Genomic DNA, 26,612 nt, shown 5'->3' on the forward strand with positions numbered 1-26,612 from the left:
ACACACACACACACACACACACACACACACACACACACACACACCCCCCCCCCTAACTCACAGTGTGTAGGTTGACACACACACACACACACACACACACACACACCCCCCCAACTCACAGTGTGTAGGTTGAGGTCTCTCAGTGTGTTCTTCAGCTTGTTGTAGTTCCTGCCAATAGGAATCTCTGTTTTCAGCCAGGGGGGAAGTCTCAGCCTATCACAGCGATCACAGAGAGGTTGGTCAGTGGATGGACATGTGTTCAACAGGACTCTGACTTTTATGTTACTGGCTTTTACGGCTGCAATATTTCTGGAAGCGTTTCCCCCCAAAAAATTCCCAGGTTTTATAGAAATCACACTTGGAAGATTCCTGGAATCAGGAAGGGGATTGAGCAGGACATCTGGAGTCCGACAAAAAACCAGGATTTCTGGGAAACCTGGGAATGTTAGGGATCATTTTGCAACCCTGTGTTCAATCAGACAGTACAGTCACAGATGAAGAGAGGAGGAGGAGACCAGACAGTACAGTCACAGATGAAGAGAGGAGGAGGAGACCAGACAGTACAGTCACAGATGAAGAGAGGAGGAGGAGACCAGACAGTACAGTCACAGATGAAGAGAGGAGGAGGAGACCAGACAGTACAGTCACAGACGAAGAGGAGGAGACCAGACAGTACAGTCACAGACGAAGAGAGGAGGAGACCAGACAGTACAGTCACAGACGAAGAGGAGGAGACCAGACAGTACAGTCACAGACGAAGAGAGGAGGAGACCAGACAGTACAGTCACAGATGAAGAGAGGAGACCAGACAGTACAGTCACAGATGAAGAGAGGAGGAGGAGACCAGACAGTACAGTCACAGACGAAGAGAGGAGGAGGAGGAGACCAGACAGTACAGTCACAGACGAAGAGAGGAGGAGGAGGAGACCAGACAGTACAGTCACAGACGAAGAGGAGGAGACCAGACAGTACAGTCACAGACGAAGAGGAGGAGACCAGACAGTACAGTCACAGACGAAGAGGAGGAGGACCAGACAGTACAGTCACAGATGAAGAGAGGAGGAGGAGACCAGACAGTACAGTCACAGACGAAGAGAGGAGGAGGAGACCAGACAGTACAGTCACAGATGAAGAGAGGAGGAGGAGACCAGACAGTACAGTCACAGACGAGGAGGAGGAGGAGACCAGACAGTACAGTCACAGACGAGGAGGAGGAGGAGACCAGACAGTACAGTCACAGACGAAGAGAGGAGGAGACCAGACAGTACAGTCACAGACGAAGAGAGGAGGAGACCAGACAGTACAGTCACAGACGAAGAGAGGAGGAGACCAGACAGTACAGTCACAGACGAAGAGAGGAGGAGACCAGACAGTACAGTCACAGACGAAGAGAGGAGGAGACCAGACAGTACAGTCACAGACGAAGAGAGGAGGAGACCAGACAGTACAGTCACAGACGAAGAGAGGAGGAGACCAGACAGTACAGTCACAGACGAAGAGAGGAGACCAGACAGTACAGTCACAGACGAAGAGAGGAGACCAGACAGTACAGTCACAGACGAAGAGAGGAGACCAGACAGTACAGTCACAGACGAAGAGAGGAGGAGACCAGACAGTACAGTCACAGACGAAGAGGAGGAGACCAGACAGTACAGTCACAGACGAAGAGAGGAGGAGGAGGAGACCAGACAGTACAGTCACAGACGAAGAGAGGAGGAGACCAGACAGTACAGTCACAGACGAAGAGAGGAGGAGGAGACCAGACAGTACAGTCACAGACGAAGAGAGGAGACCAGACAGTACAGTCACAGATGAAGAGAGGAGGAGGAGACCAGACAGTACAGTCACAGACGAAGAGAGGAGGAGGAGACCAGACAGTACAGTCACAGACGAAGAGAGGAGGAGACCAGATAGTACAGTCACAGAGGAAGAGAGGAGACCAGACAGTACAGTCACAGACGAAGAGAGGAGACCAGACAGTACAGTCACAGACGAAGAGAGGAGACCAGACAGTACAGTCACAGACGAAGAGAGGAGACCAGACAGTACAGTCACAGACGAAGAGAGGAGGAGACCAGACAGTACAGTCACAGACGAAGAGAGGAGACCAGACAGTACAGTCACAGACGAAGAGAGGAGGAGGAGACCAGACAGTACAGTCACAGACGAAGAGAGGAGACCAGACAGTACAGTCACAGACGAAGAGAGAGAGGAGGAGACCAGACAGTACAGTCACAGACGAAGAGAGGAGGAGACCAGACAGTACAGTCACAGACGAAGAGAGGAGGAGGAGACCAGACAGTACAGTCACAGACGAAGAGAGGAGACCAGACAGTACAGTCACAGATGAAGAGAGGAGGAGGAGACCAGACAGTACAGTCACAGACGAAGAGAGGAGGAGGAGACCAGACAGTACAGTCACAGACGAAGAGAGGAGGAGACCAGACAGTACAGTCACAGAGGAAGAGAGGAGACCAGACAGTACAGTCACAGACGAAGAGAGGAGACCAGACAGTACAGTCACAGACGAAGAGAGGAGACCAGACAGTACAGTCACAGACGAAGAGAGGAGACCAGACAGTACAGTCACAGACGAAGAGAGGAGGAGACCAGACAGTACAGTCACAGACGAAGAGAGGAGACCAGACAGTACAGTCACAGACGAAGAGAGGAGGAGGAGACCAGACAGTACAGTCACAGACGAAGAGAGGAGACCAGACAGTACAGTCACAGACGAAGAGAGGAGACCAGACAGTACAGTCACAGACGAAGAGAGGAGGAGACCAGACAGTACAGTCACAGACGAAGAGAGGAGGAGACCAGACAGTACAGTCACAGACGAAGAGAGGAGGAGACCAGACAGTACAGTCACAGACGAAGAGAGGAGGAGACCAGACAGTACAGTCACAGACGAAGAGAGGAGGAGGACCAGACAGTACAGTCACAGACGAAGAGAGGAGGAGGACCAGACAGTACAGTCACAGATGAAGAGGAGGAGACCAGACAGTACAGTCACAGATGAAGAGAGGAGGAGGACCAGACAGTACAGTCACAGATGAAGAGAGGAGGAGGACCAGACAGTACAGTCACAGATGAAGAGAGGAGGAGACCAGACAGTACAGTCACAGATGAAGAGAGGAGGAGACCAGACAGTACAGTCACAGATGAAGAGAGGAGGAGGAGGAGACCAGACAGTACAGTCACAGACGAAGAGAGGAGACCAGACAGTACAGTCACAGATGAAGAGAGGAGGAGGAGGAGACCAGACAGTACAGTCACAGACGAAGAGAGGAGACCAGACAGTACAGTCACAGAGAAGAGAGGAGGAGGAGACCAGACAGTACAGTCACAGACGAAGAGAGGAGGAGGAGACCAGACAGTACAGTCACAGACGAAGAGAGGAGGAGACCAGACAGTACAGTCACAGACGAAGAGAGGAGACCAGACAGTACAGTCACAGACGAAGAGAGGAGGAGACCAGACAGTACAGTCACAGACGAAGAGAGGAGGAGACCAGACAGTACAGTCACAGATGAAGAGAGGAGGAGGAGACCAGACAGTACAGTCACAGAGTCACACTCTGAACCAGGTGAGGTGCTGTCAGACAGCTGATTGGCTACATAATGACCGTGCTGTCAGACAGCTGATTGGCTACATAATGACCGTGCTGTCAGACAGCTGATTGGCTACATAATGACCGTGCTGTCAGACAGCTGATTGGCTACATAATGAAGGCAGTCACACATTTAGAAAGATACTTATTCAATCATACTTAACCTGATTAGCATACTTAACCTGGTTAGCATACTTAACCTGGTTAGCATACTTAACCTGGTTAGCATACTTAACCTGGTTAGAACCATTTCAAGTTAGTAGGAGGACTGGTAAACAAACAAACTACAATTTTTATTAGCACAATTAGTTTGAGTGACTTTGCTAGCTAACTAGGTAATTACTAGGCTAAGCTGGTCTTTTCAGTTCGCTGCAGCCGGCGACTGGAACGAGCTGCAACAAACACTCAAACTGGACAGTTTTATCTCCATCTCTTCATTCAAAGACTCAAATCATGGACTCTCTTACTGACAGTTGTGGCTGCTTTGTGTGATGTATTGTTGTCTCTACCTTCTTGACCTTTGTGCTGTTGTCTGGGCCAAATAATGTTTGTACCATGTTTTGTTCTGCTACCATGTTGTTGTCATGTTGTGTTGCTACCATGTTGTGTTGTCATGTTGTGTTGCTACCATGTTGTGTTGCTACCATGTTGTGTTGTCATGTTGTGTTGCTACCATGTTGTGTTGCTACCATGTTGTGTTGTCATGTTGTGTTGCTACCATGTTGTGTTGCTACCATGCTGTGTTGTCATGTTGTGTTGCTACCATGCTGTGTTGTCATGTTGTGTTGCTACCATGCTGTGTTGTCATGTTGTGTTGCTACCATGCTGTGTTGTCATGTTGTGTTGCTACCATGCTGTGTTGTCATGTTGTGTTGCTACCTTGCTGTGTTGTTGTCTTAGGTCTCTCTTTATGTTGTGTTGTGTTGTGTTGCTACCATGCTGTGTTGTTGTCTTAGGTCTCTCTTTATGTTGTGTTGTGTTGTCTCTCTTTATGTAGTGTTGTGGTGTCTCTCTTTATGTAGTGTTGTGTTGTCTCTCTTTATGTTGTGTTGTGTTGTTGTCTTAGGTCTCTCTTTATGTTGTGTTGTGTTGTCTCTCTTTATGTTGTGTTGTGTTGTTACCATGCTGTGTTGTTGTCTTTAGGTCTCTCTTTATGTTGTGTTGTGTTGTCTCTCTTTATGTTGTGTTGTGTTGTCTCTCTTTATGTTGTGTTGTGTTGTCTCTCTTTATGTTGTGTTGTGTTGTCTCTCTTTATGTTGTGTTGTGTTGTGTTGTGTTGTCTCTCTTTATGTTGTGTTGTGGTGTCTCTCTTTATGTTGTGTTGTGTTGTCTCTCTTTATGTTGTGTTGTGTTGTCTCTCTTTATGTTGTGTTGTGGTGTCTCTCTTTATGTTGTGTTGTGTTGTGTTGTGTTGTGTTGTGTTGTCTCTCTTTATGTAGTGTTGTGTTGTCTCTCTTTATGTAGTGTTGTGTTGTCTCTCTTTATGTTGTGTTGTGTTGTGTTGTGTTGTGTTGTGTTGTGTTATGTTGTGTTGTCTCTCTTTATGTTGTGTTGTGTTGTGTTGTGTTGTGGTGTCTCTCTTTATGTTGTGTTGTGCTCTTTATGTTGTGTTGTGTTGTGTTGTGTTGTGTTGTGTTGTGGTGTCTCTCTTTATGTTGTGTTGTGCTCTTTATGTTGTGTTGTGTTGTGTTGTGTTGTGTTGTGTTGTGTTGTGTTGTGTTGTGTTGTGTTGTGGTGTCTCTCTTTATGTTGTGTTGTGTTGTGTTGTGTTGTGTTGTGTTGTGTTATGTTGTGTTGTGTTGTCTCTCTTTATGTTGTGTTGTGTTGTCTCTCTTTATGTTGTGTTGTGTTGTCTCTCTTTATGTTGTGTTGTGTTGTCTCTCTTTATGTTGTGTTGTGTTGTCTCTCTTGTCATGATGTGTGTTTTGTCCTATATTTATTATTTTTAATCCCAGGCCCCGTATTCTTAACTGACTTGCCTAGTTAAATAAAGGTTTACATTAAAATAAACTGTATATAGGGAATAGTAGTGCACTATACTGTATATAGGGAATAGGGTGCCTAGGTAGTGCACTATACTGTATATAGGGAATAGGGTGCCTAGGTAGTGCACTATACTGTATATAGGGAATAGGGTGCCTAGGTAGTGCACTATACTGTATATAGGGAATAGGGTGCCTAGGTAGTGCACTATACTGTATATAGGGAATAGGGTGCCTAGGTAGTGCACTATACTGTATATAGGGAATAGGGTGCCTAGGTAGTGCACTATACTGTATATAGGGAATAGGGTGCCTAGGTAGTGCACTATACTGTATATAGGGAATAGGGTGCCTAGGTAGTGCACTATACTGTATATAGGGAATAGGGTGCCTAGGTAGTGCACTATACTGTATATAGGGAATAGGGTGCCTAGGTAGTGCACTATACTGTATATAGGGAATAGGGTGCCTAGGTAGTGCACTATACTGTATATAGGGAATAGGGTGCCTAGGTAGTGCACTATACTGTATATAGGGAATAGGGTGCCTAAGCAGTGCACTATACTGTATATAGGGAATAGGGTGCCTAGGTAGTGCACTATACTGTATATAGGGAATAGGATGACTAGATAGTGCACTATACTGTATATAGGGAATAGGGTGCCTAGGTAGTGCACTATACTGTATATAGGGAATAGGGTGCCTAGGTAGTGCACTATACTGTATATAGGGAATAGGGTGCCTAAGCAGTGCACTATACTGTATATAGGGAATAGGGTGCCTAGGTAGTGCACTATACTGTATATAGGGAATAGGGTGCCTAGGTAGTGCACTATACTGTATATAGGGAATAGGGTGCCTAGGTAGTGCACTATACTGTATATAGGGAATAGGGTGCCTAGGTAGTGCACTATACTGTATATAGGGAATAGGGTGCCTAGGTAGTGCACTATACTGTATATGGGGAATAGGGTGCCTAGGTAGTGCACTATACTGTATATAGGGAATAGGGTGCCTAGGTAGTGCACTATACTGTATATATGGAATAGGGTGCCTAGGTAGTGCACTATACTGTATATAGGGAATAGGGTGCCTAAGCAGTGCACTATACTGTATATAGGGAATAGGGTGCCTAGGTAGTGCACTATACTGTATATATGGAATAGGGTGCCTAGGTAGTGCACTATACTGTATATAGGGAATAGGATGACTAGATAGTGCACTATACTGTATATAGGGAATAGGGTGCCTAGGTAGTGCACTATACTGTATATAGGGAATAGGGTGCCTAGGTAGTGCACTATACTGTATATAGGGAATAGGGTGCCTAGGTAGTGCACTATACTGTATATATGGAATAGGGTGCCTAGGTAGTGCACTATACTGTATATAGGGAATAGGGTGCCTAGGTAGTGCACTATACTGTATATAGGGAATAGGATGCCTAGGTAGTGCACTATACTGTATATAGGGAATAGGGTGCCTAGGTAGTGCACTATACTGTATATAGGGAATAGGGTGCCTAGGTAGTGCACTATACTGTATATAGGGAATAGGGTGCCTAGGTAGTGCACTATACTGTATATAGGGAATAGGGTGCCTAGGTAGTGCACTATACTGTATATAGGGAATAGGATGCCTAGATAGTGCACTATACTGTATATAGGGAATAGGGTGCCTAAGCAGTGCACTATACTGTATATAGGGAATAGGGTGCCTAGGTAGTGCACTATACTGTATATAGGGAATAGGGTGCCTAGGTAGTGCACTATACTGTATATAGGGAATAGGGTGCCTAGGTAGTGCACTATACTGTATATATGGAATAGGGTGCCTAGGTAGTGCACTATACTGTATATAGGGAATAGGGTGCCTAGGTAGTGCACTATACTGTATATATGGAATAGGGTGCCTAGGTAGTGCACTATACTGTATATAGGGAATAGGGTGCCTAGGTAGTGCACTATACTGTATATAGGGAATAGGGTGCCTAGGTAGTGCACTATACTGTATATATGGAATAGGGTGCCTAGGTAGTGCACTATACTGTATATAGGGAATAGGGTGCCTAGGTAGTGCACTATACTGAGTGCCTAAGTAGTGCAAACAAATGTCTTTAGATTCACACACAGGTCCTGTACCATGTGACACCTTATTCCCTTATATCTTGACTAGAGCCACATGGGACCAGAGTCAAACGTAGTGCACTACATAGGGAATAGAGTACCGTTTAGGAAGCATGATATATATATAAGGAACCTATTTTCCCTCCCACCTCTCTCCCTTCTGTCTCTTCAGGTTACCCCTGTACTCTTCCCAATTGTTCTTCTCAGACAGCTCTCCGGATATAAAGTCCTGGAGGTCGGGCCCGTCATGGACCAGCTCCTTCTTGCGGTCTTTCTGTGCCTGTACCTGGGATGACCTGACCGCTGTGGTCAGTCCGCTGGCGGAGTACACCTACCCACGGACCGGATAGGAATTATCCACAATGAGGACAGTTGTTGTTAAATGCTTCCAACAAAATAAGATGTAGCATGTCAACATCAACAACAACAACAACAACAACAACAACAACAACAAAATGTGTGATATCAAGAACAAGATAAGGATTCATATTAACATTAGTTGTTAGTATGAATCTTAGCTAGTATGCTAACTCGTATTAGCTAACTAAGTAACCCAAGGCCAGCGGCCAATCAGTTAGTTATGTTAGCATTAGCCATACTTAGCTAGCTAGTATAAACATTGTAAAAAACAAAGAGACATTTCAGTGATATCGTTGCAGTCCGGTCAAGTAGATGTACTTACACGTGTGTTGCATTTGGGACTCAACCACCGGTTGTTGTTGGAGAAACGACCCGCAATAAAACAACTTTGCTTGACCAAAGCCATGACATTACCTAACTAACGTCTGCTAGACGTCTGTCATTGACAAAAACATTTCTCTGGGTGCGAGTACTTAGGCCTGGCATTAAAAAAAATAAATAATTATAATTATAATAATTTTATAAACGACTTAATTAATCAATTGATCTCGATTCTTTTTTATATCCAGATTTAATTCTAAATGCGATGTGTTTTTTTTCTTTCTGGGGAACCAAAGGCGTATAATTAATTTATCAATATATCGAAGTATTTTTGCTCATCATCAATCGTTTAGTTACGTCTGAATAAACGCGTAGCATGGTGACGGCGTAAAGCACGCTGACGGCGTAAAGCACGCTTGACGGCGTAAAGCACGTACGAAGACTACAATTGCGCGCTGACGTCCTTCCTTCCTCCTTTCCTCTACTACCGGCGAGGTAAGAAATGGTTGGATCATTTTTCTACCGCAACAAAAATCTAACTCCATCTATGTTCCTCGGTATCTAAAACGCCTATTTTTTTTCACCATTACGAATTTACTATATGTATATTGAAGTTTCGCATTTGTTATTTCCCCCCCACCATAACTATATAGTTTGTTTTTGCCCCACCAGACCCCCTTGTCCTGGGCCCAAATCCCCCCCATGCCTGTCCATCTTGTCATTTTAGTAGCCAGGGCAACGTGAATAATGCTCGATGTGTGTAACATTTATAACGTTTTGTCTTGTATGTACAATGTTAGCATTATTTCAGACCGTTTCAATGACAGTAGTGTAGGTTTATAAAAGTTGTTAGCCGTGGGGATCGCTAACGTTAGTTAGTTTGCATGCCTGTTATAGTCGGCTAGCTGTTAAACGTTGCCTTCCTGCGTTTTTTTATTAATGTTTTACGACTCTACGGTTTAATTTGGACAGTCGACTGTTTATGGACCGATTTGCGTATTGTAGGACATTTGTCAACAACGAGCTAACTAAATAATGATAAGTCGTGCAACACACACACACACACACACGATGTTAGTTAACTAAAGTAGTTATAAAACTCGCCCTGAAATCCCTAATCCGCTCCTTAACGTTATTAAATGAATTAACATTCTGTATTGCAATCTCCCAACTCCACCTAACTTTACTCTCTGTCTAACCCCAGAATGAAGACCATTCTCAGTAACCAGACTGTGGATATCCCCGACGGTGGTAAGTTTAACCACTTGTTTTAATAAAAATAGGAATTGTTTTTAACCAAACTAGTGTCAAATGTTTACCTACGTTACATAGCGAGTTATTGGTTCAGCCCCCCCAGAAAAGGACTACACTAACTTAAATGCCTTTGTTGTTTAATTGAACACTAAGGTACTGTAGTCAGTCGGTCTCTGGCTGCCAACCTCAAGAGGTATCGCTGGTGCCTGTCTCTCTGTCAATCCAGCATTTTATCCTGACTACAGTTGGGTTTTAATGACATATATTCTAGTGACGTGGTTCAGATTGTCTAGCTAGTTACTGGTTCAGTGTTTTGCTGGTGTGTGTGTAACCCCTGTTGTCGTCTCTGCCGTGCCCCCAGTCGAGGTGAGGTTGAAGGGACGGACTGTCATCGTCAAGGGTCCCCGGGGGGTTCTCCGTCGAGAGTTCAACCACATCAACCTGGAACTCAGCCTGCTGGGCAAGACGCACAAAAAGGTTTGGACACTTTGTATAGAAATACTTGGCAATGGCTGCATCCTTACACTTTAATGCACTTTACCCATCATGCTCAGGGCTCTAAAATGGGATGAAATATTTTGCTGTGCGACCAGGTGTATTTTTTGGGGGGGAGGAGGGGTTATGTGTGACTATGGGAAAGAGATTTTTTTTTTTTAAAGTCCCAGATAATAACTGTACTGTTTCAGAGAGCGGCACTAGAGAAACCACCCTGCTATTGTTTATACATGTCCCTTATATAGTGAGAGGTATTAATACCCTGCTATTGTTTATACATGTCCCTTATATAGTGAGAGGTATTAATACCCTGCTATTGTTTATACATGTCCCTTATATAGTGAGAGGTATTAATACCCTGCTATTGTTTATACATGTCCCTTATATAGTGAGAGGTATTAATACCCTGCTATTGTTTATACATGTCCCTTATATAGTGAGAGGTATTAATACCCTGCTATTGTTTATACATGTCCCTTATATAGTGAGAGGTATTAATACCCTGCTATTGTTTATACATGTCCCTTATATAGTGAGAGGTATTAATACCCTGCTATTGTTTATACATGTTCCTTATATAGTGAGAGGTATTAATACCCTGCTATTGTTTATACATGTCCCTTATATAGTGAGAGCTATTAATACCCTGCTATTGTTTATACATGTCCCTTATATAGTGAGAGGTATTAATACCCTGCTATTGTTTATACATGTCCCTTATATAGTGAGAGGTATTAATACCCTGCTATTGTTTATACATGTCCCTTATATAGTGAGAGGTATTAATACCCTGCTATTGTTTATACATGTCCCTTATATAGTGAGAGGTATTAATACCCTGCTATTGTTTATACATGTCCCTTATATAGTGAGAGGTATTAATACCCTGCTATTGTTTATACATGTCCCTTACTATAGTGAGAGGTATTAATACCCTGCTATTGTTTATACATGTCCCTTATATAGTGAGAGGTATTAATACCCTGCTATTGTTTATACATGTCCTCCTTATATAGTGAGAGGTATTAATACCCTGCTATTGTTTATACATGTCCTCCTTATATAGTGAGAGGTATTAATACCCTGCTATTGTTTATACATGTCCCTTATATAGTGAGAGGTATTAATACCCTGCTATTGTTTATACATGTCCCTTATATAGTGAGAGGTATTAATACCCTGCTATTGTTTATACATGTCCCTTATATAGTGAGAGGTATTAATACCCTGCTATTGTTTATACATGTCCCTTATATAGTGAGAGGTATTAATACCCTGCTATTGTTTATACATGTCCCTTATATAGTGAGAGGTATTAATACCCTGCTATTGTTTATACATGTCCCTTATATAGTGAGAGGTATTAATACCCTGCTATTGTTTATACATGTCCCTTATATAGTGAGAGGTATTAATACCCTGCTATTGTTTATACATGTCCCTTATATAGTGAGAGGTATTAATACCCTGCTATTGTTTATACATGTCCCTTATATAGTGAGAGGTATTAATACCCTGCTATTGTTTATACATGTCCCTTATATAGTGAGAGGTATTAATACCCTGCTATTGTTTACACAACAGTTGTTTCTACAGGCAACAGTTCCTGAACACAGTAGCCTTTGTGTTTTAGGCTGCAGACCCACCAGGAGTCTATGAAAGACATGACTTCACAGTCCCCCAAAACACAACATATCCCTTGAAAGTTACAACCCCAAATTCTGCCACCCACCCACATTACCTGCCTCCTCCTCTAACCACTAGGCTACCTGCCTCCTCCTCTAACCACTAGGCTACCTGCCCCTCCTCTAACCACTAGGCTACCTGCCTCCTCTAACCACTAGGCTACCTGCCTCCTCCTCTAACCACTAGGCTACCTGCCTCCTCTAACCACTAGGCTACCTGCCTCCTCTAACCACTAGGCTACCTGCCTCCTCTAACCACTAGGCTACCTGCCTCCTCTAACCACTAGGCTACCTGCCTCCTCCTCTAACCACTAGGCTACCTGCCTCCTCCTCTAACCACTAGGCTACCTGCCTCCTCTAACCACTAGGCTACCTGCCTCCTCCTCTAACCACTAGACTACCTGCCTCCTCCTCTAACCACTAGGCTACCTGCCTCCTCCTCTAACCACTAGGCTACCTGCCTCCTCCTCTAACCACTAGACTACCTGCCTCCTCCTCTAACCACTAGACTACCTGCCTCCTCTAACCACTAGGCTACCTGCCTCCTCCTCTAACCACTAGGCTACCTGCCTCCTCCTCTAACCACTAGGCTACCTGCCTCCTCTAACCACTAGGCTACCTGCCTCCTCCTCTAACCACTAGGCTACCTGCCTCCTCCTCTAACCACTAGGCTACCTGCCTCCTCCTCTAACCACTAGGCTACCTGCCTCCTCCTCTAACCACTAGGCTACCTGCCTCCTCCTCTAACCACTAGGCTACCTGCCTCCTCTAACCACTAGGTTACCTGCCTCCTCCTCTAACCACTAGGCTACCTGCCTCCTCCTCTAACCACTAGGCTACCTGCCTCCTCTAACCACTAGGCTACCTGCCTCCTCCTCTAACCACTAGGCTACCTGCCTCCTCCTCTAACCACTAGGCTACCTGCCTCCTCCTCTAACCACTAGGCTACCTGCCTCCTCCTCTAACCACTAGGCTACCTGCCTCCTCTAACCACTAGGCTACCTGCCTCCTCTAACCACTAGGCTACCCGCCTCCTCTAACCACTAGGCTACCTGCCTCCTCTAACCACTAGGCTACCCGCCTCCTCTAACCACTAGGCTACCTGCCTCCTCTACCCACTAGGCTACCTGCCTCCTCCTCTAACCACTAGGCTACCTGCCTCCTCCTCTAACCACTAGGCTACCTGCCTCCTCCTCTAACCACTAGGCTACCTGCCTCCTCCTCTAACCACTAGGCTACCTGCCTCCTCCTCTAACCACTAGGCTACCTGCCTCCTCCTCTAACCACTAGGCTACCTGCCTCCTCCTCTAACCACTAGGCTACCTGCCTCCTCCTCTAACCACTAGGCTACCTGCCTCCTCCTCTAACCACTAGGCTACCTGCCTCCTCCTCTAACCACTAGGCTACCTGCCTCCTCCTCTAACCACTAGGCTACCTGCCTCCTCCTCTAACCACTAGGCTACCTGCCTCCTCCTCTAACCACTAGACTACCTGCCTCCTCTAACCACTAGGCTACCTGCCTCCTCCTCTAACCACTAGGCTACCCGCCTCCTCCTCTAACCACTAGGCTACCCGCCTCCTCCTCTAACCACTAGGCTACCTGCCTCCTCTAACCACTAGGCTACCTGCCTCCTCCTCTAACCACTAGGCTACCTGCCTCCTCTAACCACTAGGCTACCTGCCTCCTCCTCTAACCACTAGACTACCTGCCTCCTCCTCTAACCACTAGACTACCTGCCTCCTCCTCTAACCACTAGGCTACCTGCCTCCTCCTCTAACCACTAGGCTACCTGCCTCCTCCTCTAACCACTAGGCTACCCGCCTCCTCCTCTACCCACTAGGTTACCCGCCTCCTCCTCTAACCACTAGGCTACCTGCCTCCTCTAACCACTAGGCTACCTGCCTCCTCCTCTAACCACTAGGCTACCTGCCTCCTCCTCTAACCACTAGACTACCTGCCTCCTCCTCTAACCACTAGGCTACCTGCCTCCTCTAACCACTAGGCTACCTGCCTCCTCTAACCACTAGGCTACCTGCCTCCTCTAACCACTAGGCTACCTGCCTCCTCCTCTAACCACTAGGCTACCTGCCTCCTCCTCTAACCACTAGGCTACCTGCCTCCTCCTCTAACCACTAGGTTACCTGCCTCCTCCTCTAACCACTAGGCTACCTGCCTCCTCCTCTAACCACCAGGCTACCTGCCTCCTCCTCTAACCACCAGGCTACCTGCCTCCTCCTCTAACCACCAGGCTACCTGCCTCCTCCTCTAACCACCAGGCTACCTGCCTCCTCCTCTAACCACTAGGCTACCTGCCTCCTCCTCTAACCACTAGGCTACCTGCCTCCTCCTCTAACCACTAGGCTACCTGCCTCCTCTAACCACTAGGCTACCTGCCTCCTCTAACCACTAGGCTACCTGCCTCCTCTAACCACTAGGCTACCTGCCTCCTCCTCTAACCACTAGGCTACCTGCCTCCTCCTCTAACCACTAGGCTACCCGCCTCCTCCTCTAACCACTAGGCTACCCGCCTCCTCCTCTAACCACTAGGCTACCCGCCTCCTCCTCTAACCACTAGGCTACCCGCCTCCTCCTCTAACCACTAGGCTACCCGCCTCCTCCTCTAACCACTAGGCTACCTGCCTCCTCTAACCACTAGAGCTACCTGCCTCCTCCTCTAACCACTAGGCTACCTGCCTCCTCCTCTAACCACTAGGCTACCTGCCTCCTCCTCTAACCACTAGGCTACCTGCCTCCTCCTCTAACCACTAGGCTACCTGCCTCCTCCTCTAACCACTAGGCTACCTGCCTCCTCCTCTAACCACTAGGCTACCTGCCTCCTCCTCTAACCACTAGGCTACCTGCCTCCTCCTCTAACCACTAGGCTACCTGCCTCCTCCTCTAACCACTAGGCTACCTGCCTCCTCCTCTAACCACTAGGCTACCTGCCTCCTCCTCTAACCACTAGGCTACCTGCCTCCTCCTCTAACCACTAGGCTACCTGCCTCCTCCTCTAACCACTAGGCTACCTGCCTCCTCCTCTAACCACTAGGCTACCTGCCTCCTCTAACCACTAGGCTACCTGCCTCCTCTAACCACTAGGCTACCTGCCTCCTCTACCCACTAGGCTACCTGCCTCCTCCTCTAACCACTTGGCTACCCGCCTCCTCTAACCACTAGGCTACCTGCCTCCTCTAACCACTAGGCTAACCGCCTCCTCTAACCACTAGGCTACCTGCCGCCTCTAACCACTAGGTTACCTGCCTCCTCCTCTAACCACTAGACTACCTGCCTCCTCTAACCACTAGGCTACCTGCCTCCTCCTCTAACCACTAGGCTACCTGCCTCCTCCTCTAACCACTAGGCTACCTGCCTCCTCCTCTAACCACTAGGCTACCTGCCTCCTCCTCTAACCACTAGGCTACCTGCCTCCTCCTCTAACCACTAGGCTACCTGCCTCCTCCTCTAACCACTAGGCTACCTGCCTCCTCTAACCACTAGACTACCTGCCTCCTCCTCTAACCACTAGGCTACCTGCCTCCTCCTCTAACCACTAGGCTACCTGCCTCCTCCTCTAACCACTAGGCTACCTGCCTCCTCCTCTAACCACTAGGCTACCTGCCTCCTCCTCTAACCACTAGGCTACCTGCCTCCTCCTCTAACCACTAGGCTACCTGCCTCCTCCTCTAACCACTAGGCTACCTGCCTCCTCCACTAACCACTAGGCTACCCGCCTCCTCCTTTAACCACTAGGCTACCTGCCTCCTCCTCTAACCACTAGGTTACCCGCCGCCCCAATAAACGAATGTATTTAGTGTTAAATATTAGTGTGTTTCAACAGTAGTTAAGAGAAAATAATAATTTGTTCTTAACTGACTTGCCTAGATAAATAAAGGTTAAAATGAAAGAGTTCATATCGACCTAATAGGCTTTTATCTCAATTTTTTGGGGGGGAAAATAAAACATTTATTTTTTTCTGGTTCATCTACATTTTATGTGGTGTTTTTAAATGTATATCCCTGATTTCATTTCTGTAGTGAACTGCACTTAGTAACTGTTTTGGGGTGATGGTAGTTTTGGTGTAATAACCTGATTTTTAACGGTGTAGTGAATCGTTCCTAACGGATAGTTCTGGTGGTGAAATATCCCTCGTCTCTCTGTGTTCCAGCTGCGTGTGGATAAATGGTGGGGCAACAGGAAGGAGCTGGCGACAGTCAGAACCATCTGCAGTCACGTCCAGAACATGATCAAAGGGGTTACCATGGTGAGTGTTGGACCTGTCTCTGTTAGTTACCGTGGTGAGTGTTGGACCTGTCTCTGTTAGTTACCATGGTGAGTGTTGGACCTGTCTCTGTTAGTTACCATGGTGAGTGTTGGACCTGTCTCTGTTAGTTACCATGGTGAGTGTTGACCTGTCTCTGTTAGTTACCATGGTGAGTGTTGGTCCTGTCTCTGTTAGTTACCATGGTGAGTGTTAGACCTGTCTCTGTTAGTTACCATGGTGAGTGTTGGACCTGTCTGTTAGTTACCATGGTGAGTGTTGGACCTGTCTCTGTTAGTTACCATGGTGAGTGTTGACCTGTCTCTGTTAGTTACCATGGTGAGTGTTGACCTGTCTCTGTTAGTTACCATGGTGAGTGTTGACCTGTCTCTGTTAGTTACCATGGTGAGTGTTGGACCTGTCTCTGTTAGTTACCATGGTGAGTGTTGGACCTGTCTCTGTTAGTTACCATGGTGAGTGTTGGACCTGTCTCTGTTAGTTACCATGGTGAGTGTTGGACCTGTCTCTGTTAGTTACCATGGTGAGTGTTGGTCCTGTCTCTGTTAGTTACCATGGTGAGTGTTGGACCTGTCTCTGTTAGTTACCATGGTGAGTGTTGGACCTGTCTCTGTTAGTTACCATGGTGAGTGTTGGACCTGTCTCTGTTAGTTACCATGGTGAGTGTTGGACCTGTCTCTGTTAGTTACCATGGTGAGTGTTGGACCTGTCTCTGTTAGTTACCATGGTGAGTGTTGGACCTGTCTCTGTTAGTTACCATGGTGAGTGTTGGACCTGTCTCTGTTAGTTACCATGGTGAGTGTTGGTCCTGTCTCTGTTAGTTACCATGGTGAGTGTTGGACCTGTCTCTGTTAGTTACCATGGTGAGTGTTGACCCGTCTCTGTTAGTTACCATGGTGAGTGTTGGACCTGTCTCTGTTAGTTACCATGGTGAGTGTTGGACCTGTCTCTGTTAGTTACCATGGTGAGTGTTGGTCCTGTCTCTGTTAGTTACCATGGTGAGTGTTGGACCTGTCTCTGTTAGTTACCATGGTGAGTGTTGGACCTGTCTCTGTTAGTTACCATGGTGAGTGTTGACCTGTCTCTGTTAGTTACCATGGTGAGTGTTGGACCTGTCTCTGTTAGTTACCATGGTGAGTGTTGGACCTGTCTCTGTTAGTTACCATGGTGAGTGTTGGACCTGTCTCTGTTAGTTACCATGGTGAGTGTTGACCTGTCTCTGTTAGTTACCATGGTGAGTGTTGGACCTGTCTCTGTTAGTTACCATGGTGAGTGTTGGACCTGTCTCTGTTAGTTACCATGGTGAGTGTTGGACCTGTCTCTGTTAGTTACCATGGTGAGTGTTGGACCTGTCTCTGTTAGTTACCATGGTGAGTGTTGGACCTGTCTCTGTTAGTTACCATGGTGAGTGTTGGACCGTCTCTGTTAGTTACCATGGTGAGTGTTGGACCTGTCTCTGTTAGTTACCATGGTGAGTGTTGGACCTGTCTCTGTTAGTTACCATGGTGAGTGTTGGACCTGTCTCTGTTAGTTACCATGGTGAGTGTTGGTCCGTCTGTTAGTTACCATGGTGAGTGTTGGACCTGTCTCTGTTAGTTACCATGGTGAGTGTTGGTCCTGTCTCTGTTAGTTACCATGGTGAGTGTTGGACCTGTCTCTGTTAGTTACCATGGTGAGTGTTGGACCTGTCTCTGTTAGTTACCATGGTGAGTGTTGACCTGTCTCTGTTAGTTACCATGGTGAGTGTTGGTCCTGTCTCTGTTAGTTACCATGGTGAGTGTTGGACCTGTCTCTGTTAGTTACCATGGTGAGTGTTGGACCTGTCTCTGTTAGTTACCATGGTGAGTGTTGACCTGTCTCTGTTAGTTACCATGGTGAGTGTTGACCCGTCTCTGTTAGTTACCATGGTGAGTGTTGGACCTGTCTCTGTTAGTTACCATGGTGAGTGTTGACCTGTCTCTGTTAGTTACCATGGTGAGTGTTGGACCTGTCTCTGTTAGTTACCATGGTGAGTGTTGACCTGTCTCTGTTAGTTACCATGGTGAGTGTTGGACCTGTCTCTGTTAGTTACCATGGTGAGTGTTGGACCTGTCTCTGTTAGTTACCATGGTGAGTGTTGGTCCTGTCTCTGTTAGTTACCATGGTGAGTGTTGGACCTGTCTCTGTTAGTTACCATGGTGAGTGTTGGACCTGTCTCTGTTAGTTACCATGGTGAGTGTTGGACCTGTCTCTGTTAGTTACCATGGTGAGTGTTGGACCTGTCTCTGTTAGTTACCATGGTGAGGGTTGACCCGTCTCTGTTAGTTACCATGGTGAGTGTTGGACCCGTCTCTGTTAGTTACCATGGTGAGTGTTGGACCTGTCTCTGTTAGTTACCATGGTGAGTGTTGGACCTGTCTCTGTTAGTTACCATGGTGAGTGTTGGACCTGTCTCTGTTAGTTACCATGGTGAGTGTTGGACCGTCTCTGTTAGTTACCATGGTGAGTGTTGGACCTGTCTCTGTTAGTTACCATGGTGAGTGTTGGTCCTGTCTCTGTTAGTTACCATGGTGAGTGTTGGACCTGTCTCTGTTAGTTACCATGGTGAGTGTTGGACCTGTCTCTGTTAGTTACCATGGTGAGTGTTGGACCTGTCTCTGTTAGTTACCATGGTGAGTGTTGGTCCGTCTGTTAGTTACCATGGTGAGTGTTGGACCTGTCTCTGTTAGTTACCATGGTGAGTGTTGGACCTGTCTCTGTTAGTTACCATGGTGAGTGTTGGTCCGTCTGTTAGTTACCATGGTGAGTGTTGGACCTGTCTCTGTTAGTTACCATGGTGAGTGTTGGTCCTGTCTCTGTTAGTTACCATGGTGAGTGTTGGACCTGTCTCTGTTAGTTACCATGGTGAGTGTTGGACCTGTCTCTGTTAGTTACCATGGTGAGTGTTGGACCTGTCTCTGTTAGTTACCATGGTGAGTGTTGGTCCTGTCTCTGTTAGTTACCATGGTGAGTGTTGGACCTGTCTCTGTTAGTTACCATGGTGAGTGTTGGACCTGTCTCTGTTAGTTACCATGGTGAGTGTTGGACCTGTCTCTGTTAGTTACCATGGTGAGTGTTGGACCTGTCTCTGTTAGTTACCATGGTGAGTGTTGGACCTGTCTCTGTTAGTTACCATGGTGAGTGTTGGTCCGTCTGTTAGTTACCATGGTGAGTGTTGGACCTGTCTCTGTTAGTTACCATGGTGAGTGTTGGACCTGTCTCTGTTAGTTACCATGGTGAGGGTTGACCCGTCTCTGTTAGTTACCATGGTGAGTGTTGGACCCGTCTCTGTTAGTTACCATGGTGAGTGTTGGACCTGTCTCTGTTAGTTACCATGGTGAGTGTTGGTCCGTCTGTTAGTTACCATGGTGAGTGTTGGACCTGTCTCTGTTAGTTACCATGGTGAGTGTTGGACCTGTCTCTGTTAGTTACCATGGTGAGTGTTGGTCCGTCTGTTAGTTACCATGGTGAGTGTTGGACCTGTCTCTGTTAGTTACCATGGTGAGTGTTGGTCCTGTCTCTGTTAGTTACCATGGTGAGTGTTGGACCTGTCTCTGTTAGTTACCATGGTGAGTGTTGGACCTGTCTCTGTATGTTACCATGGTGAGTGTTGGACCTGTCTCTGTTAGTTACCATGGTGAGTGTTGGACCTGTCTCTGTTAGTTACCATGGTGAGTTTTGACCCGTCTCTGTTAGTTACCATGGTGAGTGTTGGACCCGTCTCTGTTAGTTACCATGGTGAGTGTTGGACCTGTCTCTGTTAGTTACCATGGTGAGTGTTGGTCCTGTCTCTGTTAGTTACCATGGTGAGTGTTGGACCTGTCTCTGTTAGTTACCATGGTGAGTGTTGGACCTGTCTCTGTTAGTTACCATGGTGAGTGTTGGACCTGTCTCTGTTAGTTACCATGGTGAGTGTTGGTCCGTCTGTTAGTTACCATGGTGAGTGTTGGACCTGTCTCTGTTAGTTACCATGGTGAGTGTTGGACCTGTCTCTGTTAGTTACCATGGTGAGGGTTGACCCGTCTCTGTTAGTTACCATGGTGAGTGTTGGACCCGTCTCTGTTAGTTACCATGGTGAGTGTTGGACCTGTCTCTGTTAGTTACCATGGTGAGTGTTGGACCTGTCTCTGTTAGTTACCATGGTGAGTGTTGGACCTGTCTCTGTTAGTTACCATGGTGAGTGTTGGACCTGTCTCTGTTAGTTACCATGGTGAGTGTTGGTCCTGTCTCTGTTAGTTACCATGGTGAGTGTTGGTCCTGTCTCTGTTAGTTACCATGGTGAGTGTTGGACCCGTCTCTGTTAGTTACCATGGTGAGTGTTGGACCTGTCTCTGTTAGTTACCATGGTGAGTGTTGGACCTGTCTCTGTTAGTTACCATGGTGAGTGTTGGACCTGTCTCTGTTAGTTACCATGGTGAGTGTTGACCTGTCTCTGTTAGTTACCATGGTGAGTGTTGACCTGTCTCTGTTAGTTACCATGGTGAGTGTTGGACCTGTCTCTGTTAGTTACCATGGTGAGTGTTGGACCTGTCTCTGTTAGTTACCATGGTGAGTGTTGACCCGTCTCTGTTAGTTACCATGGTGAGTGTTGGACCTGTCTCTGTTAGTTACCATGGTGAGTGTTGGACCTGTCTCTGTTAGTTACCATGGTGAGTGTTGGACCTGTCTCTGTTAGTTACCATGGTGAGTGTTGGACCTGTCTCTGTTAGTTACCATGGTGAGTGTTGGACCTGTCTCTGTTAGTTACCATGGTGAGTGTTGGACCTGTCTCTGTTAGTTACCATGGTGAGTGTTGGACCCGTCTCTGTTAGTTACCATGGTGAGTGTTGGACCTGTCTCTGTTAGTTACCATGGTGAGTGTTGGACCTGTCTCTGTTAGTTACCATGGTGAGTGTTGACCTGTCTCTGTTAGTTACCATGGTGAGTGTTGACCTGTCAGTTACCATGGTGAGTGTTGGTCCTGTCTCTGTTAGTTACCATGGTGAGTGTTGACCTGTCTCTGTTAGTTACCATGGTGAGTGTTGGACCTGTCTCTGTTAGTTACCATGGTGAGTGTTGACCCGTCTCTGTTAGTTACCATGGTGAGTGTTGGACCTGTCTCTGTTAGTTACCATGGTGAGTGTTGGACCTGTCTCTGTTAGTTACCATGGTGAGTGTTGGACCTGTCTCTGTTAGTTACCATGGTGAGTGTTGGACCTGTCTCTGTTAGTTACCATGGTGAGTGTTGACCCGTCTCTGTTAGTTACCATGGTGATACCCTGGCTGCTTGTTGCTCTATAACGCTCTCTCCTCTCTCCAGGGTTTCCGCTATAAGATGCGATCGGTGTACGCCCATTTCCCCATCAACGTTGTGATGCAGGAGAGTGGCGCTCTGGTGGAGATCAGGAACTTCCTGGGGGAGAAATACATCCGTCGCGTCCGCATGAGACAGGGTGAGTCTGGAGACGGGACCTAGATAAATGTTATTACCTTTGCTGTTCTTCGTCAGAATGCACTCCCAGGACTTCTACTTCAACAACAAATGTTGTTTTGGTTCCAAATAATCCATAGTTATATCCAAATACCCCCGTTTTGTTTGTGCGTTCAGGTCACTATCCAAAGGGTAACGCGCGAGCGCATTTCTTGACAAAACATTTTCAAAATGTTCCATAACCGTACTTAGAAGCATGTCAAACGCTTTTTAAAATACATTTTTATGGTATTTTTCTCGTAAAATAGCGATAATATTCCAACCGGACAACGTTGTATTCATTCAAAAAGGAAGAGAAAAAATGGCGAGGTCTCGTGAATGCGCATTTCCCATCTCTTAGCCACCAGGCAGTCCACTGACAAACTGTGCCCCTGTACTCTGCCCGGAGAGTCCGGCTGTGAAAATACTGCCCCCAGACAGGTTAAAGATGGGTCTCCTAGTTCTGTCGGTTCTGTAAAGGAATCCGCTCTAGAACCCTAGAGCGTTGCCAAGCGCCAACTTCAGGATGTGTGGCGATTTCAATGCAGAGATGCCTGGCTGACGTTCTCCTCTCCCCCCCCCCCCTCTCTCACTCTCCCCCCCTCTCTCTCTCTTCCCCCCTCTCTCTCTCTTCCCCCCTCTCACTCTTCCCCCCCTCTCACTCTTCCCCCCCTCTCACTCTTCCCCCCCCTCTCTCTCTCTTCCCCCCCTCTCACTCTTCCCCCCCCTCTCTCTCTCTTCCCCCCCTCTCACTCTTCCCCCCCCCTCTCTCTCTCTCCCGCCCTCTCTCTCTCTCTCCCCCCCTCTCACTCTTCCCCCCCCTTTCTCTCTCTCCTCTCTCTCCTCTCCCTCTCTGTCTCTCTCCTCCCTCTCTCTCAGGTGTGTCCTGTGCAGTGTCAGCAGCCCAGAAGGATGAGTTGATTCTGGAGGGGAACGATATTGAGCTGGTGTCTAACTCTGGTGAGGCGACATGCATCACTACACCGATATGGGTTATCCTGCGTAGTTCACTTTTCGGGGCTGCACACGGGTTACGTACAGCCCCCCCCCCCTCCCCCCTCCCCTCCCTCCCTGTGGATTCTAGAATGTTGTGACTGGGATTCTAGAATGTTGTGACTGGGATTCTAGAATGTTGTGACTGGGATTCTAGATTCTAAGCTGTATAGTCTCTCCTAGTATAACCAGACTGTTAACCCAGAGTGGTAGTGATGCTGTCTGTCCTCTTACCTTCCTGTTCCCTCTCTCTCCCTCCCCTCTCCTACCTTCCTGTCCTCTCTCCCTCTCCTCTCCTACCTTCCTGTCCCCTCTCTCTCCCTCTCCTACCTTCCTGTCCCCTCTCTCTCCCTCTCCTACCTTCCTGTCCCCTCTCTCTCCCTCTCCTACCTTCCTGTCCCCTCTCTCTCCCCTCTCCTACCTTCCTGTCCTCTCTCCCTCCCCTCTCCTACCTTCCTGTCCCCTCTCTCTCCCTCCCCTCTCCTACCTTCCTGTCCCCTCTCTCTCCCTCCCCTCTCCTACCTTCCTGTCCTCTCTCTCTCCCCTCTCCTACCTTCCTGTCCTCTCTCTCTCCCTCTCCTACCTTCCTGTCCTCTCTCTCTCCCTCCCCTCTCCTACCTTCCTGTCCCCTCTCTCCCTCCCCTCTCCTACCTTCCTGTCCCCTCTCTCTCCCTCCCCTCTCCTACCTTCCTGTCCCCTCTCTCCCTCCCCTCTCCTACCTTCCTGTCCCCTCTCCCTCCCCTCTCCTACCTTCCTGTCCCCTCTCTCTCCTTCCCCTCTCCTACCTTCCTGTCCCCTCTCTCCCTCCCCTCTCCTACCTTCCTGTCCTCTCTCTCCCTCCCCTCTCCTACCTTCCTGTCCTCTCTCCCTCCCCTCTCCTACCTTCCTGTCCCCTCTCTCTCCCCTCTCCTACCTTCCTGTCCCCTCTCTCTCCCTCCCCTCTCCTACCTTCCTGTCCCCTCTCTCCCTCTCCTACCTTCCTGTCCTCTCTCCCTCTCCTCTCCTACCTTCCTGTCCTCTCTCTCCCTCCCCTCTCCTACCTTCCTGTCCTCTCTCTCTCTCCCCTCTCCTACCTTCCTGTCCTCTCTCCCTCCCCTCTCCTACCTTCCTGTCCTCTCTCCCTCCCCTCTCCTACCTTCCTGTCCCCTCTCTCTCCCCTCTCCTACCTTCCTGTCCCCTCTCTCTCCCTCCCCTCTCCTACCTTCCTGTCCTCTCTCCCTCCCCTCCCCTCTCCTACCTTCCTGTCCCCTCTCTCCCCCTCTCCTACCTTCCTGTCCCCTCTCTCTCCCTCTCCTACCTTCCTGTCCCCTCTCCCTCCCCTCTCCTACCTTCCTGTCCCCCCTCTCTCCCTCCCCTCTCCTACTTTCCTGTCCTCTCTCTCCCCTCTCCTACCTTCCTGTCCTCTCTCTCCCCTCTCCTACCTTCCTGTCCTCTCTTCCCCTCTCCTACCTTCCTGTCCTCTCTTCCCCTCTCCTACCTTCCTGTCCTCTCTCTCTCCCCTCTCCTACCTTCCTGTCCCCTCTCTCTCCCTCTCCTACCTTCCTGTCCCCTCTCTCTCCCCTCTCCTACCTTCCTGTCCCCTCTCTCTCCCCTCTCCTACCTTCCTGTCCCCTCTCTCTCCCCTCTCCTACCTTCCTGTCCCCTCTCTCTCCCTCTCCTACCTTCCTGTCCTCTCTTCCCCTCTCCTACCTTCCTGTCCTCTCTCTCTCTCCCTCTCCTACCTTCCTGTCCTCTCTCTCTCCCTCTCCTACCTTCCTGTCCTCTCTCTCTCCCTCTCCTACCTTCCTGTCCTCTCTCTCTCCCTCCCCTCTCCTACCTTCCTGTCCTCTCTCTCTCCCTCCCCTCTCCTACCTTCCTGTCCCCCCTCTCTCCCTCCCCTACCTTCCTGTCCTCTCTTCCCCTCTCCTACCTTCCTGTCCTCTCTCTCTCCCTCCCCTCTCCTACCTTCCTGTCCTCTCTCTCTCCCTCCCCTCTCCTACCTTCCTGTCCTCTCTCTCTCCCTCCCCTCTCCTACCTTCCTGTCCCCTCTCTCTCCCTCCCCTCTCCTACCTTCCTGTCCCCTCTCTCTCCCTCCCCTCTCCTACCTTCCTGTCCCCTCTCTCCCTCCCCTCTCCTACCTTCCTGTCCTCTCTCTCTCCCTCCCCTCTCCTACCTTCCTGTCCCCTCTCTCCCTCCCCTCCCCTACCTTCCTGTCCCCTCTCTCCCTCCCCTCTCCTACCTTCCTGTCCCCTCTCTCCCTCCCCTCCCCTAGCTCTAAATCCTAACTTGTTGTGTATATATTGACCCCTGTGACCCTCCAAGCTGTAGCACCCTGCTCACCACCCCAGCCTCTCTCTCTCTCTCTCCTCTCTCTCTCTCTCTTCCAGCCGCTCTCATCCAGCAAGCCACCACGGTCAAAAACAAAGACATAAGGAAGTTCTTGGACGGTATCTATGTGTCTGAGAAGGGCACAGTCGTCCAGAAGGAGGATTAGAGGTCAGAATTACCCAGAGTCCTGTCTGTCACTCAGCGCAGCGCTACGACTCCTCCACACCGCCGGGGAGCCCCTCTGTTCTACCGTCCGTCTGCTTTTGTTGCTATACTCTCGCCGTGTGGCCCCCGATTTTGCAGCCTATTCTCTCTATATAGTGCACTACTTTGGACTAGAGCCCTATGGGGTTGGTAATGTACTATGCAGGGAATAGGGTGCCGTTCGGGTCGTTCACCGTGGGGGGACGGGGACGGGGGGGGGGGGAATAAAGTCCATGTTTTTATTTTCCATCTCAAAGCCGTTGTCTGTCTCCTTCCATGATTCCATGGTGCAAAGCAAGTTTGGTTTTAGTCCCAGCATGCATCACACATGGGACCCTATTCCCTATGTAGTGGTCGGCGCGAGGACACGGCCCGTCGGGGTCGGTGCTACATAGGGAATAGGGTGCTGTATCCCTGTTGGCCAATAGAAAACCATTTCAGCGTCTTGGTGTTACTCACCATGTCAATCGATGCCTGTTTTAATGCTGCACTTTGAAAACTGTTGCTGTAAATCTTTCTAACATGACATGTGAAGCTTTAACCGATGTTGGAGAACGGAAACGCCTGTAATCTACGTTATGGGGCATATTACAGCCCTGAAGGCTGAACTAAACTAGCACAAAATGCCTCTTTTATTTTTACTCTTAACAGTTCTCTCTCTCCTCGTTTCTCTCTCTCCTCGTTTCTCTCTCTCTCTCTCCTCGTTTCTCTCTCTCTCCTCGTTTCTCTCTCTCTCTCCTCGTTTCTCTCTCTTCGTTTCTCTCTCTCTCTCTTCGTTTCTCTCTCTCTCTCTTCGTTTCTCTCTCTCTCTCCTCGTTTCTCTCTCCTCGTTTCTCTCTCCTCGTTTCTCTCTCTCTCCTCGTTTCTCTCTCTCTCCTCGTTTCTCTCTCTCCTCTCGTCCTCTCTCTCCTCCAGCGGCTCTGATCCAACAAGCCACCACGGTCAAGAAGAAAGACATCAGGAAGTTCCTGGATGGGATCTACGTCAGTGAGAAGACGACTGTTGTGGAACAGACGGGCGAATAACGATACATCTCTGGAACTCACTATTGACCAATAAAATCATTTTTTTTCCCTCCTCCAATGACAACCCCACATCGTGTCTTTTCTGTGGTTCCTATTGGATGGTTCGTGTAGTTTTAAACCAAGCTGGTCATTTTTATTTCCTGTTAGTCAAACATTTAGGCGTCTCACCCACAGATCACATTACATTTATAGTTATGCTTTTGTTTGTAACCAAGTAGGAATTTACCACTTACGACTGGGAGAAATCCATTTGAAGGGCCCCTCCCAACTGGAAATTAACTACTGGGGGGGGGGGGGCGGTCATCCCGAGCGCCCACTTCTCCCACACGGTGACCTCTGACCTCAGCCGATAAGGGGGAAAAAATAAAAAACCGATAGCAGCATATTTTTGGCAGATTAAAAATGCAACAAAACAATATGAAAAGCTGTTTGTTAACAAAGCAGATGGATTTCGACACGGTTTTTGTTATTAACCGTTAGCAAATCTTGAGTTTCTCATCAGG

General features: G+C 48.1%; 2 protein-coding genes across 4 annotated transcripts in view; one reads left to right on the forward strand and one right to left on the reverse strand.

The window, feature by feature from the left end:
- Positions 1 to 8,570, reverse strand: part of lias (lipoic acid synthetase) — a 17,523-nt gene extending 8,953 nt beyond the window's left edge. Inside the window, exons 1-3 of the mRNA XM_082974012.1 lie at positions 8,404 to 8,570; positions 7,871 to 8,052; positions 120 to 213 (exon numbers count right to left, since the gene is read on the reverse strand). Coding sequence (XP_082830138.1) covers positions 120 to 213; positions 7,871 to 8,052; positions 8,404 to 8,487 — 360 coding nt within the window. The 5' untranslated portion in view covers positions 8,488 to 8,570. The remainder of the gene's footprint in view (positions 1 to 119; positions 214 to 7,870; positions 8,053 to 8,403) is intronic.
- A 282-nt stretch (positions 8,571 to 8,852) lies between these two features.
- On the forward strand, positions 8,853 to 26,167 carry rpl9 (ribosomal protein L9). 3 transcript variants are annotated; one of them, NM_001139617.1, is made up of 8 exons: positions 8,853 to 8,897; positions 9,607 to 9,653; positions 10,018 to 10,133; positions 16,003 to 16,098; positions 21,431 to 21,563; positions 22,460 to 22,540; positions 24,940 to 25,048; positions 26,000 to 26,167. In NM_001139617.1, the coding sequence occupies exons 2-7, from the start codon at positions 9,608 to 9,610 to the stop codon at positions 25,044 to 25,046; spliced, it is 579 nt and encodes a 192-aa protein (NP_001133089.1). In that variant the 5' UTR covers positions 8,853 to 8,897; position 9,607; the 3' UTR covers positions 25,047 to 25,048; positions 26,000 to 26,167. The 3 variants fall into 3 exon arrangements, with proteins under 3 accessions (NP_001133089.1, XP_082829875.1, XP_082829874.1); XM_082973749.1 differs by having other exon boundaries at positions 8,886 to 8,907; XM_082973748.1 differs by lacking the exon at positions 8,853 to 8,897 and adding an exon at positions 8,938 to 8,959.
- Positions 26,168 to 26,612: the final 445 nt, after the last annotated feature.

Source organism: Salmo salar, chromosome 04 (genome assembly GCF_965601325.2).
Source record: "Salmo salar chromosome 04, fSalSal1, whole genome shotgun sequence".
Lineage (NCBI taxonomy): Eukaryota > Metazoa > Chordata > Actinopteri > Salmoniformes > Salmonidae > Salmo > Salmo salar.

Bases quoted from the DNA above. Each gene is read 5' to 3' on its own strand.
- rpl9 (NM_001139617.1), top strand. From the start codon at position 9,608: ATGAAGACCATTCTCAGTAACCAGACTGTGGATATCCCCGACGGTG. The intron at 9,654-10,017 runs GTAAGTTTAACC...CCGTGCCCCCAG, and splicing joins TGTGGATATCCCCGACGGTG to TCGAGGTGAGGTTGAAGGGA. The intron at 22,541-24,939 runs GTGAGGCGACAT...TCTCTCTTCCAG, and splicing joins TGAGCTGGTGTCTAACTCTG to CCGCTCTCATCCAGCAAGCC.